This window comes from Pseudonaja textilis, chromosome 9 (assembly GCF_049901715.1).
Source record: "Pseudonaja textilis isolate UNSWEBS1 chromosome 9, rPseTex1.2, whole genome shotgun sequence".
Taxonomy (NCBI): Eukaryota; Metazoa; Chordata; class Lepidosauria; order Squamata; family Elapidae; genus Pseudonaja; species Pseudonaja textilis.
Genome location: NC_141998.1, coordinates 5,383,164 through 5,399,668, shown reverse-complemented (window position 1 = coordinate 5,399,668; position 16,505 = coordinate 5,383,164). Strand labels below are relative to the sequence as shown.

At 43.4% G+C, this 16,505-nt stretch overlaps 1 protein-coding gene and 1 long non-coding RNA gene across 3 annotated transcripts in view; one reads left to right on the top strand and one right to left on the bottom strand.

Moving 5' to 3' along the window:
• Positions 1-14,258, top strand: LOC148125021 (uncharacterized). Its single transcript, XR_015744652.1, has 2 exons — positions 1-355; positions 6,852-14,258. It is a non-coding gene; the product is annotated as an uncharacterized LOC148125021 (long non-coding RNA).
• Positions 9,266-16,505, bottom strand: part of PHYHIP (phytanoyl-CoA 2-hydroxylase interacting protein) — a 61,490-nt gene continuing 54,250 nt past the window's right edge. For both annotated transcript variants that reach the window (XM_087938855.1, XM_087938856.1), the window contains one exon: positions 9,266-15,867. In XM_087938855.1, coding sequence (XP_087794981.1) covers positions 15,333-15,867 — 535 coding nt within the window. In that variant the 3' untranslated portion in view covers positions 9,266-15,332. The remainder of the gene's footprint in view (positions 15,868-16,505) is intronic.

Sequence of the window (16,505 nt, the reverse complement as noted above, 5' to 3'; positions counted from 1 at the left end):
TCATGCCGGCCACATGACCACGGAGACGTCTTCGGACAGCGCTGGCTCTTCTTCGGCTTTGTCACGGAGATGAGCAGTGCCCCCTAGAGCCAGAAACGACAAGCACAGATGTGCGAGGGGAACCTTTACCTTTACCTGGTATGCTTCAGCTCGTCAAACCTGGGATTGTTCCAAAATCCTTGAAGGATGGCCTTTTGGAAGTGGGGAAGTTGTGTTCCACTCATTGTAACTCAGCTGCATTTGTTGCCGGAATGCTTCCATATTTAATGGACGTCTTGAGGAACCTTTGTAAAATCTTACAGGAACTTAGTTCAAGACTCTGAAGAGATTGTTAGCTCTCTTTTCACATTCTGAGGTAAACTGTAAAAGAGAAGGCTTTGTGTGTATGTGTGTGGGGGGAGAGAGAGAGAGAGAGAGAGAGAGAGAGAGAGAGAGAGAGAGAGAGAGAGAGAGAGAGAAATTGCAAGAATGATTGATACCCAGAAGAGGATGAGGTTTCTTGAGGACTGTACTTGTTCTACCTGTGAAGAAATCTACTGGGCTTCATTCCCAGTCTGGCTGGGTTTTTCTAATTTCACTTTCCTTTCAGCAGAGTTTTGCTTGTTTCATCCTGGCAGTTTGGTGTGTCGGTTATATTTTACGCATGTTTTTTTAAAAAAATGTATTTTCAAGATATGGTGCTTTTTAACATAATGTAAAATACTTTGAACGTATGTGCATCCACCCATCCATCCACTGCAGACGAACACACTTTGGTTAGTTGGTAATATCTTTATTGTGAATTATAATCTCGCTCCAAATCATTTTGACTCCTGATGGTTTCTGTGTTTGTGTGATTCTCTTGACAACAATATGGAAAGCATCATGTCCCTGTTTTCTTCTGGAGTTGTTATTCAACTACCCAGACTAGTCTACACAGTCCTGGGATGTCCCCACCCAATTACTATGCAATTCCTATTCTTCTTAGTTTTTGCAAGAGCACCCAGGATCTGACAGACGGTGTCACCTTTGCTGGAGAATTCTTTTTTAAGAGGGGTAACTAAAACAGCATTCAATAAGGGGCAAGCTTTTGAGGTTTTGAGCTGTGCGTGAGGTAAGATGTTGCAGAAAGCAACGAATGGGGCAAAATGGATGAAACCAATGGTGGTATGCTACCGGTTTGGACTGGTTCAGCCGAACCGGTAGTAAAAAAAGCCCCCGATGATCAGCTGAGAGGTTAAAGAAGAGAAAAGCGCAGGATCAGCCCTCCCCACATCCGCCCCTGTGCTTTTCTCTTCTTTCACCTTTCAGCTGATTGGCGCAGCAGGCCTCAGCTGGTGTGTGGAAAGCTGTGTGTGCGCATTAGGTGCGTGCGTGTGAGGTGCGTGCGTGTGAGGTGCGTGCATGATCACCGAACCAGTAGTGGAACAGGTAGAATCCCATTGCTGGCTGAAATCCAAAGATTAGGTCAGATGTTTCAGACTTGAACCTGCAGTTCAAAAATTACCTCACAATGAAAATTGTGGACTGAATACATTGGATAGGAAGTAATTCCTAGACCAAGAACCTGGTGGTTCTCCTCAGTTCCAAAAATCCTGACAGGTAGTTCTTGACTTACAACAGTTCATTTAGTGACCAGAGTTACAACGGCACTGAAAAAAAGTGGCTTATGACCATTTTTCAAACAACACTTGCAGCATCCTCATGGGATACCTGACGCTTGGCAACTGACTCATATTTGTGACGGTTACAGTGTCCCGGGGTCATGTGATTCACCTTTTGCTAGGTTCTAATATGCAAAATTAATGGGGAAGCCGTATTCACGTAAACACCATGTTACTAACTTAGCTAACAGTGATTCAGTTAGCAAGAAAGGTCATAAAATGGAGCAAAATTCTCTTAACCAATTTCTCATTTAGCAACATAAATTTGCGGCTCAGTTGCGGTCATAATTTGAGGATTACCTGCAGTAGCCATTTTTTTAAAATGTTTCCACTGGTTGCAGTTTTGATGTGTCCTTCACCTCCGGGACATTATTAAAACAGCATGTCGAGCCAGAAAGCAAATAATTTGGGGTCTCCAACCTTGGCAATTTTAAGACTTGTGGACTCTAACTCCCTCAGCAAAGCTGGCTGAGGGATTCTGGGAGTTGAAGTCCACAAGTCTTAAAGTTGCCAAGATTGGAGACCCCAAATTAGAAGGTGTCTTTCTTCTACAAAGTTTGATTGCAAGAGAATTGCTGTGATCTTGCACTCTGTGAGAGAATGTCATGACAATCTATTCTTGACAGCATGGAGCTTAAAACAGCCTGTTGCTGTGCAAATTTGGATAGCAAGCAACAAGTTTTCAAGTATTTCACATTTTGTGATTTCTAAAACAACAGACGCGTACCAATTCAATCCATCCTTTACTGTCTTGAAAGCGCGTTTACTTGTCTGTTTATGGCCATTTGCTGTGGTGTTTTTTTTGGAAGTCTGCACTTGGTGAAGAAAATAATTCTTCAAACTTGGCAAGTTTAAGACTTGTGGACTTCAACTCCCAGAATTCCTCCTCCAGTCATGTTAGCTCAGGAATTCTGGGAGTTGGGTTTCTTGGAAGAAAGGTAACTCAAAACTTGGAAGAAAGGTAACTCAAAACCTGGTTCTTTGAAATGAACCAAGAACAGATCTGTGACTATTTTAAAAAGACTTCAGCTACTGGATGGATGGTTGAAGGACCTTCTTAGCAAGGAACTATTAAAAAGTGGAGTTAATCAATGTAGCTTTTAAGGACTTCAACACTTGACTATTATTGGCTCACTGAAGTCAGACTTCCCCAATTAATTCAAATTAAAGTACCCAGTCAATGCAGCCAGTGACCATGCAGAATGGAAAATGGAGGAATTGTATCTGCAGCACAACCGAAAGGATGTTTGAGGCACATTGCTCTAAGCGCATGGAGAAGAGGTTGTGTAAGAAAAGGATGGTTCTTGAGATTTCAAACTTGAAAGGATACACAGTTTGGAAGAATATGAATAGATCCTTCCTTGCAAGTTTCAAGCAATAACTCAGGTGTAATTGTGTAAAAGGTACAATCGTTACAGCATAATTCATTTGTTTGATTTTGTGCCATCAAGTTGTTGTTGTCTCCTAGACACACATACAGTAGACAGATTTTTTTTCCATGATGAGCTCTCCTAATCTGATTATTGAAGTCTTCCAACAGTGCACTCAAAGCAATAAGCCAATCTAGCTTGCTGCTGTTCTTTTCTTTTTCTTTCTTTCTTTCTTTCTTTCTTTCTTTCTTTCTTTCTTTCTTTCTTTCTTTCTTTCTTTCTTTCTTTCTTTCTTTCTTTCTCTCTCTCTCTTTCTTTCTTTCTCTCTCTCTCTCTCTTTCTTTCTTTCTCTTTTTCTTTCTTTCTTTTCCTTCTTTCTTTCTTTCTCTTTCTCTTTCTCTTTCTTTCCTTTCCTTTCCTTTCTTTCCTTCCTTCCTTCCACCTTTCCCCGCATTAAAGCCTTCTCCAATTCTGTTCAGAATAGAGCTGGAAGGGACCTTGGAGGTCTTCTAGTCCAACCCCTTGCTCAAGCAGGACACCCATACACCCAGTCCTCAACATATATGTATAGTAGAGCCCAGAACTTATGTGGCTTACCGAGAAATTTGTTAATTTGCCCCATTTTGAGACTTTTCTTGCCACTTTTGTTAGGTGAATCACTGCAGTTGTTAAATTAATAAATTAGTTGTTAAGGGAATCTGATTTCTCCGTTGACCTTGCTTGTCCGAAGGTCACAGAAGGGGATAATGGGGATGCCGCAATGCTCATAAGTGTGAAAAATGATCAGAAGTCATTTTTTTTCAGTGCCGTTGTAACTTTGAATGGTCACTAAGCAAACTGTTTTAAGTTGAGGACTACCTGTAACATTTCAAACAAGTGGCTTTCCAGTCTCTTCTTCAAAACTTCCACTGACAAAGCACCTACAACTTCTGGAGGCAACCTGTTCCACTGATTAATTGTCCTCACTGCTAGTGAATTTCTCCTTAATTCCAGGTTGCTTCTCTCCTTGGTTAGTTTCCATCCATGGTTCCTTATCCTGCCCTCTGGTGCTTTGGAGAATAAGTTGACCCCCCTCCTCTTTGTGGCATCCCCTCAAATAGTGAAATACTGCTATCACGTCACACACACACCCACACAGTCCTTTTCTCTAGAGTAGCATTCTAGTCTAGCTTCTCCAAAGAGTCAGGTCTTTGAGTAATGCATCCCAAGTTGCAAATACAGCAGTTAATATATCGTACTGTCTTTTTTAGGGGATGTGGTGGCTCAGTGGATAAAACACTGAGCTTGTCGATCAGAAAGGTCGGCAGCTCGGCGGTTCGAATCCCTAGCGCTGCGTAGGAGTGAGCTCCCATTCCTTGCCCCAGTTTCTGCCAACCTAGCAGTTCGAAAGCATGTAAAAAATGCAAATAGAAAAATAGGGAGCACTTTGGTGGGAAGGTCACAGCGTTCCGTGCACCTTCAGCGTTTAGTCCTGCTGGCCACATGACCACGGAGACGTCTTCGGACAGCGCTGGCTCTTTGGCTTTGTAATGGAGATGAGCACCACCCCCTAGATCCAGAAACGCCTAGCATGTATATGCGAGGGGAACCTTTGTCTTTACCTTGACTGTCTTTTTTTGGCTTCTTTTGGGAGAAGGTTCATGTTTTGAGTAGTTAATAATATAAGCTCTACCCTAGGAATTGCAGCTAGTGAGGAGTCCTGTGTTCAACCACAACTTGACTTGTCCTTCCAGAAGGGAGGAGGAACAAGTAGTCCAGCCAGTTCTTCATCTATTGTTTAAAAATATGTAATGCTTAATATTTCTAGTGGGATAATATCAGCAGAGAGCATTTGGGGTAATTGCAGACTAATTGTCGTTTTGCCAGGATTTTGTTCCAAGCGGATTGTAAAGGGCATGTGTGTAGCACATAGCAACCACCGGCAACGAATAAGAATAGAAAGAGTGGGTGGGTGATGTATACCTTGAAGGCTGAAAAGGGACCAGGCATCTGAGTTGCCCACGTTTTCCAATTAGAAATCGGCAAAAGCACTGGAAGAAACCACCTCCGTTTTTGCCCCGTGTTTCACGCAGTTCACCTAGAGATATATCCAAAAAGATGCCAAGCTTGGATGGGATAATTGTTCTTTGGATAACACTGAAGTGTAGTATTTCAGATGGCGAATTTAAAAAGACCTCTCTCATTTCATGGCAAATTTTGTGATCCATTGAATTAACAGCTTGAAAATGCTGGAGATTATTTTAAAAAATTATTAAATTAAAAGAATCTTACTGCTGTGTTCTCTCTAATACCCTGTTTCCCCCAAAATAAGACCCTGTCTTATAATTTTTGCCGCCAAAAAAGGCACTAGGTCTTATTTGGGGGGATGTCATCCACTAACTAACCTCACTTGTGTACGTTCCCCCCGGCCTCATTTTCGCTGTCAGAGGCCTTCAGGAACTTCTTCTTTTGCGGCTGGCAAGGTTTTCCTGGAGGCCTCTGCATCCCATAATAGAGCTCTGGATCGATCCGGAGCTTTGTTATCAGCTACAGAGGCCTTCAGGAAAGCCTTGACAGCCTTTCTGACTGCAGAAGAAATGGGCCAACAAGACAGATATTGGGGTGTGCGAGGCCTGGCTACAACTGCCCAAAGGTAAGTAGCAGCTCCACTCTGCAGTGGGCGGGATCTTAATTAGAGCTTATTTAGGGGGTAGGGCTTATATTGGGTGCATGTGTAAAAATCAAGCTAGGACTTACTTTCAGGGTAGCTCGTATTTTGGGGAAAACAGGGTAGACATGGGTCTAAATAGACTCTAGTCTTAAGGTTGTGATGTGAGTTTTTCAGCTCTTGAGCTTCTGTGATAATAAGTGGGGATTTTAGAAAATCTGATGAAGAGTGTAAAAAGAGCTGTTCTTCTTTTCTTGATAATACAAATCTTAATTCACTTGCATATTCTCTTGTGTATAACCCATTGTAATTAACATCCTACTTTCTTTGGAACTACAGTGCCTAGAATGGTAAAATCTAAAAATGGTAACGATTACTATTTTTTTAATGATTAGGAGGGCAGTGGAAATAGATACAGTGATGAAAACTGTGATATATTATACTTTGAGAAATATAGTACTTTTTCTATATCTGAATAAGCTTTTTACTACTACAGGATTCTTTAGACATTGAACTACATGTTTATATATTCTTTCCCATCTTTTCCCCCCTGAAAAAGCCTGCTTTTAATATCAATAATATAATTTAAGGAGATGACATGAATATTACTAGTTCTGATTCAATATCAAGAAAATATTTCAAGCTCAGGGTTGAACTGGTGGGGTGATCTTGGTGATCTCTGAACTTGGTTGTTTTCTTGCAGAAATTTAATCAACCAGTCGATCAGAATAGAGCTGGAAGGGCCCTTAGAGATCTTCTAGTCCAACCCCCTGCTTGAGCAGGAGGTAACATCTTCAGTGCTAGGGTAATAAAATGTCTGCAAGAAAACAATCAAGCTCAGATAGCACAAGGATAAATGGAAAAGTGTGTTTTAAATAGAATACATTTACCCAAATTAAGAGTGACAGGTGAGCAAGCCAGGTGAGACAAGAGAGCTGCACATGATAACTTTAAAAGCTGCCCAAAGTTTTGTTTTTTGATCCGTAAAAGGTTATGAGAGGAAAGAAGAGCAGTCGTCCAACCTGGGCTGGAACTCCTAAAGGAGATATTTTTTCATTATGGGTTTTTAGGGCCTTGTGAGTTCAGACACACAACTCCGCACTCTTCTTGGCAACAATATGTACATGGTTTGCTAGCTGCTGCTTCTTCCAGGATTTATTCATTTATTTTCATTTTCACTCTCATCTACAGCCTCGGTGTCCTCCCATGCAAAGATTAATCCTGTTGATCATCTCGATAATGGCATAAATGGAAAAAAAAATAAGCAGAAACATGGATTACTACTGCGCATCTTCCTGATTGGTATAATTATGTGTTTCTGCTGAGCTCAGAATCTGCCAGTCATTAAGTGAATTGTGGATTTTTTTAAGGGTTGGGATGGACAATAACATGATTATTGGGAGCCAGTTTGGTCTAGTGGTTAAGTCACCAGGCTAGAAAGCAGGAAAGTGTGAGTTCTAATCTGCCCTTAGGGATGAAAGCCAGATGGGTGATGCAGGACCAAGTTAGTCTTTCTCAACCCAACCCACCTTGCAGTGTTGTTGTTGTTGTTAGGAAAATAAGGTGTATTAGATATGTTCACCCCCTTGAGTTATTGATAAAAATGATAAAGGCAGGATGAAAATAAATGTAAAGCAGAGAGAAGGTCCTTAGCCACTTTGGATTATTTATCAAAAATAAGAAAGGCAGGGTAGAAAGAAATAAAACCCAAAGAAGACATGTTTCAACACAGGTTCTTGTTTATTAATACACACTGTAAGCACGGCACATTTTTTGCTTCAGGTATTATTTTACAGCGTGCATCATACATACAGTCTGGAAAAGCATCACTTTAAATCCAGTTTGGGCTGTTGCGTGACTGCCATGCTGAAATTTTATCAGCCACATGCAAGAATTTGGAGGGTGATGGGGAAGAGGCTGTGATCGTCAAATGGCCAACCCGTGAGGCTACTTCGCAACCAGGAAGTCAAGGCAAACATTCCTCCCTCCTAAGACTTGATGCTTTCTGCCTGGAACGCTGCCAAAGATCTTGATCCTTAGACGGGTCCCACACAAAACAGGAATTGCTGAAGACTCAGACAATTCCTGAAATGTCCAAATGCTTTCCTGAAGTCATTAGGATAGGAGCAGACCAGATGCTCCACTCCTTGCAGATGGCTGGGACACCCACTTCCATCGTCCTCAGCCAACAGAGCCAACAGCAAGAGACTTTTAGTTCAAAGGACACTAAAGTAGGATCTTGGTATTTGAGAAGGGATTATCTCTTTTTGCTATTTTGCAATCTTCATTAAAATTCTACCTTCCCAAATTGCCTTGGAAAGAAGGAAATAATTTATTAACTTCGGAGATAAAAATGATATTTCTAAGTCTTCTACCTTTGGGGTAAGTTCCTACATAAAACAGTCAGTGCCTACGAGACCCCCAAAGCCTTCAACATGTTGGCAAACCTTCTACAGCATGTTTCATGGCATACATCATATACGAAGCTATGTATTTTCAAATACACCACGAAAACTTGAGAGGTTTGAAGGCAGGGATCACCAAACTTGGCAACTTTAGGACTTTAACTCCCAGAATTCCTCAGCTGGGGAATTCTCCCATTTCTTTGCACTGTAGGATAAACAATGGGACTAGGGAAGACGCCCATCCGAAAGACTTGCTCTCCAGAACTGACCTTATTGAGGGATCTCCGATCACACAGTTTGAAAACTATGAAAGAGATGTATCAATGGTGTCGTTTTGAGATCTCCTATTTAATAGCTCCCACTTCAGTAAAGGCCATCCTATAGTTTGGCTATAATGGGTTAGCACCATAGGCAAACTTGGTGTTGGATCATTTGGAGAAGACATCTAGAGCAGGGGTGTCAAACTCAAGGCTTGAGAGCCGGATCCGGTCAGTGGGGTGCTTAGATCTGGCCCGCAGTGTCTCTGCCAATGAAAAAGGGAGCTCAGGAGGGCTGCGGGCAGCCCTCCCGAGCTCCGTTTTTGCTGGCAGAGGGTTGCAGGAGGCTGCCCAGCTGAAAATGGAGCTTGGGAGCCCGTTTTCACTGGGAGAGCTCTTGGGCCCCCTAGGCACCTCCCGACATGAGTGACTTCAAGCTGGCTACACCCAATTTGCTGGGGCCCCCTGGGGTCAAGCATAATCCTGATGTAGCCATCAAAGAAATCAAGTTTGACACCCCCGATATAGAAAGTCAGCAGTCATTGTTCAGCATGAAAACAAGCATCTCTGGCAGCCCTTCCTAGGCTGCCAAAAATCAAACCAAGATCTTTTTCTGCAATGACTTCAAATGCCGCCTTCCCTTAAATAGGTGCTTTGGGGGGTCGTTGAGCGTTAACGTATCTTGAATTCACATTATGCAGACTTGGAGGGAAAGGGCTATAAAATTAAAGGCGTAATAAATAAAAAAAAACAGTGGGCGGGAAATGATTTGTAGTTTATCCCTGGGTTTTTGAAAAGATTATTTCTATCCCCCTTTCCCAAGTCTGCCCTATACCCCTTGCTTAATATTATTGAGGATCCCGATGGATAGAAAGGGTACATTGTTTTAAAATGCTCCATACGTGGCAGGCATTTTTCAGGCTTGTTCACCACTCTGGTTAAAAAAAAAAAGTGCTTGGTAAGGCAAATAAGGGCTCAGTCAGCAGCTCCTTAAATGAGTTTTCCAAGATTTGCTGCAGCTGCAAACAGCTGTCATGCAAACTTAGGGAAAGAGGGTAGCAGTTTTGGGGAGTGGCAGATGGGTGCTAGAGTTTCCCTCTGCACCTCACTCCCAATGTGCTCCCAAGTACTGCACTGTCCTAGCGCATTCTAAGAGGGATTGGCTATTCTAGTCCTAGAACCCAACGTGAATCGTTGGCTGTTTTGTTTTTGTTTTTTGAGTCAAAGCTCAAGAAGGTTATACAGGTAGTCCTCAACTTACAGTTTCAAAGTTACAACTGCCCTGAAAAAAAGTGACTTAGGACCCTTTTCCACACAACTGTTACAGCATCCCCGTGGACACACGATCAAAATTTGGAAGCTTGGCAATTGGCTCATATTAATGACGGTTGCAATGTCCCAAGCTCACACAACAAGCAAACTCAGTGGGAAGCCAGATTCACTTAACAATGGTGTAACTTACTTAACAACTGTGGCAAGGGAGATCAAAAAATATGCAAAACTCACAACTATCTCACTTAGCAACAAAAAAATCCAGACTCAATTGTCCTGAGTTGAGGATTACCTGTACCAAGGACCTACTAAAACTTGCACTTAATATAAATCCATCTAGATTATAGTAGTTAAATATAGTAAATAGGCTTACTCTCCTGTCAAGGACTTAACTGGTTTCCTATACCAGCATATCAACAAATTAAAATATGCTAAATATTTGGAAACTTTTGCCGGCTCAGGGGATGCTGGAATTCCATTCTCCAGCACCGCTTAACATATTCTAAAGAAATTCCCTGTTTGGTTGTCCCAAATGTGCATCCCAGCAATAATAATTCTAGTGATTATGCTTGTATTCAGAATCTTTACTGGGACAGCCTTTCCCATGTTATCTCCATCCCTTTCCTTCAACGGTTGAGTTACGTTGAGGTTTAGAAGTACTTTGGCGCATAACGAAGTTGTTCTGCTCCTATTTGAGAATGGACAAGAGGATCGGTGCGAATAAAATGAACTCTCAAATGTGTAGGGTAACACATGATTTGCTATGTACTTAGGAGAAAAAAAATGAGGAGATGGCTCTTAACAATGCTGGAGAATAGCTGCCAACAGGGAGGTGACATAACATGCCCATCTGTTAGAACATTCTTCCATATGGTTAAAAAAATACCTCCCTTTTTTTTCATAAAAGTTGGCCCGTGTTCACCCATCACCTGATTAGCCTCATCAAATAAAATGCCTTGACCCAATTTACACAAGACCTCTGTATTACATTTCCCACATTGAAAAAGAAAAAAAAAAGATTAAAACAAAACCATCTGCTTCTCTCTAGCTTTGCTGTGTAAAGTTAAATAGATTCATTTTAGGTAGTTAATCACGAACGATCGCTCTCTCTCTCTTAAGTTGGGACACAGCCCAGATTCCTTTGATCTGAGAATAAGCACCCTTGAACTAAGCTTTAGTTTGGGAATAAATATGACAAAATGGCACTAGGAATAGACTTTCCAAATGGCTGGTGGAGAATTTCTACCATCCAGTACTTATAGCACAATCTAATCATTTAATATCTTATGAGCCACTTGATTGGGGTACCTTTCACTGCCTCTCTTCAGGGGGAAAAAAGTAATTTCTCTCCATGTTTTTGTACCTTTATTATTGTAGTTATAGCAGTAACTTTTTGTAGCAGGACTGCAACTAGAATTGTAGTAACTTTTACCGGCTTGTCACATAGTCGGTCCGTTTGTAGGTAGCAAAAACATTCTCTTGTCACTTTGGGTATGAAATGGAGAAACATTTTCCTGATTGAAATAAATTGATGACAGTCTCACCACTCCTCCTGCCGCTGTGTTCTCACAGCTGGAGAAAGCGTGATACAAATCCAGCCTCAAATAGCGTTAGGGTTTCTTAGCATATACATACAAAGCCGCGAAGAGTTAAGGGCAGCCTCTAAATACCGACAGCATTTCCTGGAGCAAGTGACGCTTAACAGTTGGCCAAAAATTGCAACAGGCAGGGAGACGTGGAGAAGGGGAAAATAAACAGCTAACAAAGAAAAAAAGTCAGGTTCTTATTATTAATGCTAGCAGCATTTGTGTCACAGTACTGCTACAGCACACAGCAAACACTACACAGTTGGCCTCACAGCTTGGAAAGCTCAGAAGGTTGTGCCAAGAACAATTTAAAAAAAAAACACCCAGGGTTTCTCCACCACCTCCATGGAGATGCTTCTTCAACTGAAGACCTGACTTTGTTGGTTCTTATATCCTTAAAATGTGGGAGGCTGGGATTCTGGGAACATGCCAGTAATTTAACATGGGGTGAAGGGAGCCAGCCTCATTGAACAACCATCAAGCTCTGATATGGAGCTTGTCGGTGGAATTCCTTCTGTGACAGGTTCAGCCTTCTTCCACCAGAATCCCTTTCTGCGTTTGATTTGCCCACAGAACCACAATTAAACATTTTGCTTTGGAATCACTTAGATTTCAGAAGCTTCGGAGCATCTACAGGCCTCCTGCTCATCATCTCTGCTCCACAACAATGCAACCAGGTTTCTCCTGCAGATAGCTGAGCTGCAGGGAAATGCGATCATTAACTGCAGGCAAGCTATCGGTGAAAACCTTTCCACCATAATCCGTCAGTTTACAGTCAACACCGCCCCAGCTCCCTCAGGGATATAGTCTGAAAAGCAACCAGGATTGTGAAGAATGCGTTTGAGGCAGATATCTAGGAATGTTGAATTCACAGAGTTGAATGTTCCTCACCAGTCACGTGAGGTTTGATAAAGCCCAACAGTGTGCTGCTTGTTACCCGTGTTTCCCTGAAAATAAGACCGGGTCTTATTTTCTTTTGGGCCCCAAAATGAGCAGTAGGGCTTATTTTAGGGGAGTGTTTTTTTTCCCCTGTATATGGGAGGCCCACTTCTTCTGCTTGCTCGCAGCAGGGTAGGAGGACATGCAGCACACCAAGGCTGCCACTGTGAGGTGGCGGGGGTGGAGCCACCCCAGGTTACCCCGCAACTAGGCCAACCACATCCCAACACCTGCCTCACCTCATGGCGGTAGTTCCAACAGCTCCATCCAGCAGGACCCTGTGTGGTCACCAACTCAATTCTTCTGCTTACTTGCGGATACAACAGAGCAGGATGCTGAGTGATGCACTGGTGCCAAAGCCACAAGGTGAGGTGGAGCTCAGCCTCCTGCTCCCTTGTGGCTGTGAGTAAACAGAAGTGGGCTGGTGGCCACATGGGCTTCTGTTGCACATGGCTGCTGGTGCTGCCACTGCAAGGCAGGTGTCGGGGCATGGACAGGTAAGCTGGTAGGGTTGCATGGGGCAATTCCCCCCCTCCCCATGTCACCTCCTGGCCATGGCACTGCAAGCAACCAGAATGGATGGGTGGCCAGTTGCACAGGCTCTTAAGTAGGGCTTATTTTGGGGGAGGTAGGGCTTATATTAGGCGCATGTGTAAAAACATGCTAGGTCTTATTTTTTGGATAGATCTTATTTTTGGGAAAACAGGGTAAACTTCAAAAACAAAATAGGAGTGGTTGTGGTTTTGCACTTTTTGGCACACTGATCTTGGGCTGTATTTGGCTTGATAAATTTGGAGGCTGGCTTTGTTGGAGGTTCCAAAGACCTGAGGGAAAAATTCTGACTTCTCTGCCTCTTGTGACCCTCTTTATTTCTCTTTGGGTTCTCGGTAGATGACCTTCTCAAGGTAACAAGTGTATCTTATGAAAGTTGGCTGTGTATGTGTGTTTTCCCTTCAAGTCACCTCTGGAATGGGAAAGGCCTTTTAAATGGGGAGCTGGCTTTCTCCCAGGCCTCAGGCTTCTAACTTGCTGCTACAAAATGAATTCTCTTTAAGATCTCAAGTCACATCTTAACCGACCAGTAAAGAAGGAAGGCCCAGAATTTCTTGACATTCAAGTTTTCTCAAAGTTCCCTGCGGAAAGAAAGGATGCTATCTGCAGCTATGCCCTGATAAAAGGGAAACAATCACTCATACAACCCAAGAAAACCCATAGGAAAAAAAAATACTCCCTATGATGGAGGCCAAGCCTTCAGCCTAAAGAGGGTGGTTGGCAGATGTGAGGAGCAGCTGTCAAGAGCAGGTCTAGCCTGTCCCAGGAAGCCGGTTCCCGGTGATGGACGGAAGGCATGGGTACGTCAAGACGGCAGAGCTGGGGAGTGGCTGCAAATGAAGCTTTCTCCTTACAAGCCAAGAGAAGTTCCTTCTGGAGGATGCCCCAACCTGCTTGCCATGGTTAGATTGAAGCCATAAAGCTCAGCGCACTGAATGGCACATTAGGTCTCTATTCAAAATTGTGCAGCTGTCATGGTCCGTGGGATACCCAGTGTATACAGCACCTCCTGGCTGCTGAGATTAAAATCTGAAGTTAGTAGCAAAAATGGGAGAAGCTTTCACTCTATGGTCTCTTTGGAAAAAAAGAAGGAAACAAAGCTATATAAGGTAGATAGACAGATAATCTTCCATTTATGACCACAAGCGAGCCCAGAATTGCGGGCGTTGTTGTTGCTGTGTTTTTAAGCAAAGGTGCCCACGAAATCCTGGCTCTCCCCATGGCAGTCATTATGCGGAGCAGGGAAGACCCTAGGTTGCTGAGCAAATGGTCATAAGTCTAGGACTACCTGCATTATGCTTGTGGCTTATTTCAGGTATGATGCTCAGCCAGTTGTTCTTCCCTAAGCCATTATTGTTGGCTTAGGGAAGAACAAGTTCCCTAAGCCAACAACAATTACTGACTCCTCGTTCCGAGGTACATCAACCGTGGTTTGCAAACCGCAACAGCTGGGTTCACACAAACCTATGAAATCACAAATCGCATTCCAGGTTCATGGGAGCTGCAAACTTAAGATACGAAACCTGGAGCTCTCAGTGCCTCCTGCATGGTGGAAAAGCAAAACGAATCACAACAGTGGAGGGGAAAGATAGCATCCAACTGTTGAGTGATTTGTTTTTCTGTCTAACTCCCCTGTGGCTCCAACTTCTTTCTTCCCCTTCTTCAGAACCCCAACCCAGAATGAAAAGCAGGTATGAGCTTTGCCAGCCTGGATCTGTAATCGGTTATCATGGAAAACAGGGAAGCCAAGCTGGGCATGTTCACATAGCAACATCACCCATCAGCATTCCAGTTTCTAGTACACCTGTTAGAACCTGTTGTTCCCTCTCCCCTTGTCTTCTTCAGTCAAAATAAATAAAGGATATAAATAATAAGGAGTCACACCCCATGGAAATGAGCAAAAAAAACAGAAAGAAAGAATCTCTACGTAAGAATCCCTTCGCTGTTTTCCTTCTTTAGCCTACATGCCCATCCCAGGTTTAAGCTTGTGCTACCCACTAAGCCTAGTTGAGGTGGTCTTTGTGCCAGATGTGCTTTGAACCCAGGACCCTTCGAGAAGGTGGTGGGGAGATGTCTTCTTCCAACCTTCAACGTAGTTCTTTTAAAAAAAGTAAATCGTGCTACGGATGAAGAGAACCCGTTTTGCGGGGGGAGGGGGGAATAGTGTTCATTGTGTGGAGAAATCGGCCAAAAGGAACAAGGTAGGAGATGGAGAGGTACTTCTAGTTAATATATTTTGCTTAGGAAACTGGCCAGACTACCTGCTGTTTGTGCAAAGTGAAATGTCCGTTTGACTTGGGTTGGGAAATGGAAGAGAACTGGATAGTTTTCTTGGAGAAGAGACCTCAAAAAAAATTGAGGGCTGTCCTTAGTAAACCTGGAAATGCAGGTCCTTCAACCTTGACCTGATTGCATGCTCTCCCTCGTTCTCACTTCCCAAATCCAAAAACCTTATTTACAATGGCAAGGAAACATGCAAGAAGAGAGGGGGAGAGAAAGGAGGCAAGGACAGCAAAAAGGGGGGGGGACTTCTCCAGCATCCCCGTCACCCAAGGTGGACCCCGTTTTCAGATGGTCACATGTACATTGAAGGGCCATGGGGCTCACCAAGAACTCTCATACTGGTGTTTGTCCCATCTCCTTCCCCACCCTTCCCCGTCTCTAGCGCCCCACGCTGATGTTACATGTCTTGCAACTTGGATCCTTTTTGGCATCGGCCGTCGAGAGGCTCATGAGCTGATGGCCACTGATCTCCCCCAGAACTCCTAGACTGAGGTCAACGGGCTCCGTATAAATGATCTCCAGGATGACATCCTGGGCATGACGGTAGATAAGCTCGCCGTCCTCCACGCTGCAGGTCAGGAACTTGTTGCAGGAAATGTCCAACTGGGGGAGTCTCTCCCGACAAAAGTGGTCTCCGGCAGAACCTTTTGGCGCCAGCACCAGAATGACGTAATGGTAGGCAGTGTACATACAGTAGAAATCCGCAAAGTAGAGGTTGGTGTTGGGACTGAAAAGGCGCTGTGCGGGCACCTGGAAACGGTAGCGGCCATAAGGGGAGTCTTGGGGAGGCTGGCCATTGTTGAACTCAGTATTGCAGCTGAAAAAGATGCCATGGAGCATTCCACTGGTGGGTGAACCATGGCTGCCGCTGTTGTCCTTCAAATATGGCTTCATGACGCCTCCACAGTGCATTCTGGCCAGAAGGGAGACACGGATAGTTAGGAAAGGGATGTTAGGAGTCAGGCCAACCTTTCAATTGGGAGGAAACCAGGTAGGTGATAGGCCTTCATAGCTACATGTCACCAAGACCTACCATTTTCGGGAAGTGAATAATAGAGAATGTTCATTAAACAGTGGCTAAGAGCAGGTTGGGTGGCTTATGGCCTCAGATATCCTCCATTTTCCTACCTCAGGGAGAAGAAATCGGAGTTAGCATGGTAATTAAAGAATTAAGGTTTCAATTTGGAAGACCTGCTAAACCCTATCTCAGCTATGTAGTTTGCTAGGTGACTCTCAGCCAGGCACAACATCATAGCTTACACAAAGAGGAAGTAAGAGCATTTTGAATCTATCCAAACACTACTAATAAGACCCATATCTGGAACCTTTAACTGGGCAAACTGATGTACTATAAGGCAAAACCTTTTGATAAGGTACCTCAAATGGACTAAATTACAGGATGCATCCAAAATCCAGGTCCCATCTAGGTCCTTTGAATTGAAATTTGGCAAATTTTATAAAACATTTTGTAACATAAAAGCACAAACATTTTACAACACAATACAAAAGGTCATAAATCATTTCCCTTGGTCAGCTGCTGATGTTTGACTG